General features: G+C 52.9%; 1 protein-coding gene across 1 annotated transcript in view; it reads left to right on the top strand.

The window, feature by feature from the left end:
- Positions 1-301: 301 nt before the first annotated feature.
- hs3st3l (heparan sulfate (glucosamine) 3-O-sulfotransferase 3-like) overlaps positions 302-1,665 on the top strand; it is a 140,637-nt gene continuing 139,273 nt past the window's right edge. The window contains exon 1 of the mRNA XM_043714418.1: positions 302-1,385. Coding sequence (XP_043570353.1) covers positions 865-1,385 — 521 coding nt within the window. The 5' untranslated portion in view covers positions 302-864. The remainder of the gene's footprint in view (positions 1,386-1,665) is intronic.

Raw genomic sequence — 1,665 nt, forward strand, 5'->3', positions numbered from 1 at the left:
CAGACGGATTCTGACAGTGACAGGAGTATTTTGAAAGTTTCCAGAGTCAATTTGCAGAAATAATTTTTTTCACAAAACCTCTTCATGTCACAACACATCCCTGTGGCAGGTGGAACTGAATCAGGGTCTCTGGCTCAGAAGTAGGAATGCTACCAATTGCTACAAAAGCCCTGTCGAATAGCAATGCATGAGGGATTGGCTACGATTTGAACCCAGGACTCTCACATATAAACATGTTGGTTAATATCAGATCCCTACACCAACCAAACAGCAGCTACTAAAACACAGCACTCTAATCTAACAGCGACGAACAGGATACAGTGTAGACCCGCCTTCTCGGGGAGGTGTTGTCCAATTTAAATACCCACACCTCCAATCCGGCCTGACCCAATGGAAATGGGCTAGTCTGGTTGGGTCGGACGCAGTGTGGGAGACTCTGTGAATGAATGAATGAATGAAAAGTTGCCGGTTGCCAGTTCCCCTGCAAGAGGAGGGGGTAAGAGAGCAGGGATGATGCGGTCTGGAGGTGGTGTAAGAGAGAGGGAGATTAAACTCAGCATCACAGAGCGGGAGGGAGAGTAAAGTCAGTATCACAGAGAGAAGGGAAAGAGATTAAACTCAGCATCACAGAGAGAGAGATTAAAGTCAGTATCACAGAGAGAGAGAGAGGGAGCATTTAAATTTTGCTCCACTTCCAACAGAGATCGGGAAGGGGTATTATATATTTTTAAAAAGCCCTAAACAGCCAAGAAACTGTGAACAGAGTGTGGCTGGGCGCTGGAAGAGTTGGCAGAGCAGCGGATATGGAATGATGGTGCCTAGTGCTGGCAGAAGAGGAGATGAAGGGGCACTGATGCCAGTGGGATGCCTGTGTTTTGCTCTGAGGGATGGGGTGTAGGAGCGGGCAGCGGCTCAGGCAGGTCCCTGCACACACTACTCGCTATGTGCTCCGTGCTCAGTCTCTCCCTGCTCTGCCTGTCTCTGCTCGCCGCCCGCTGTCACTCGCTGCCGCTCGACACCAGGAACCAGGAGGCGGTCTGCACCCACCAGCGGCCGGCACAAGGGATCCCGGGGCCGGACAGCACCTCCAGGCCGGCCGGACAGGAACCCTGGGCCGGCCAGGACGGCACGGAGTCACAGCAAGGCAGCGGAGCCCCGGAGGTGACCGGGCTGCCTCCTCTAGCCCCAGCTAACGGCACCGTCAAGGCGGGCAGCCGCTGGTGGGGCGCTCTCCGGCGGCTGCCTGAAGCTCTCATCATCGGAGTGAAGAAGGGAGGGACCCGGGCTCTGCTCGAGTTCATGCGGCTACACCCGAGTGTCCGGGCGCTGGGAGCCGAACCACACTTCTTTGATAGACACTACGGCAAAGGGCTCCAGTGGTACAGGTAAGGGCAAGCTCACCAACACACACACGCTCACACACACGCACACATACACTCACACACATATTCACACACACACACTCACTCACACACACTATCACACTCTCTCACACAAACACACACTACCACATACACACACACAAACACATACACACACACACACATAATCACATTCACACACACACACACTCACTCACTCACACACTATCACACTCTCTCTCTCACACAAACACACACTACCACATATACACATACACACACAATCACATTCACACACACACTC

Source organism: Chiloscyllium plagiosum, chromosome 24 (genome assembly GCF_004010195.1).
Source record: "Chiloscyllium plagiosum isolate BGI_BamShark_2017 chromosome 24, ASM401019v2, whole genome shotgun sequence".
Taxonomy (NCBI): Eukaryota; Metazoa; Chordata; class Chondrichthyes; order Orectolobiformes; family Hemiscylliidae; genus Chiloscyllium; species Chiloscyllium plagiosum.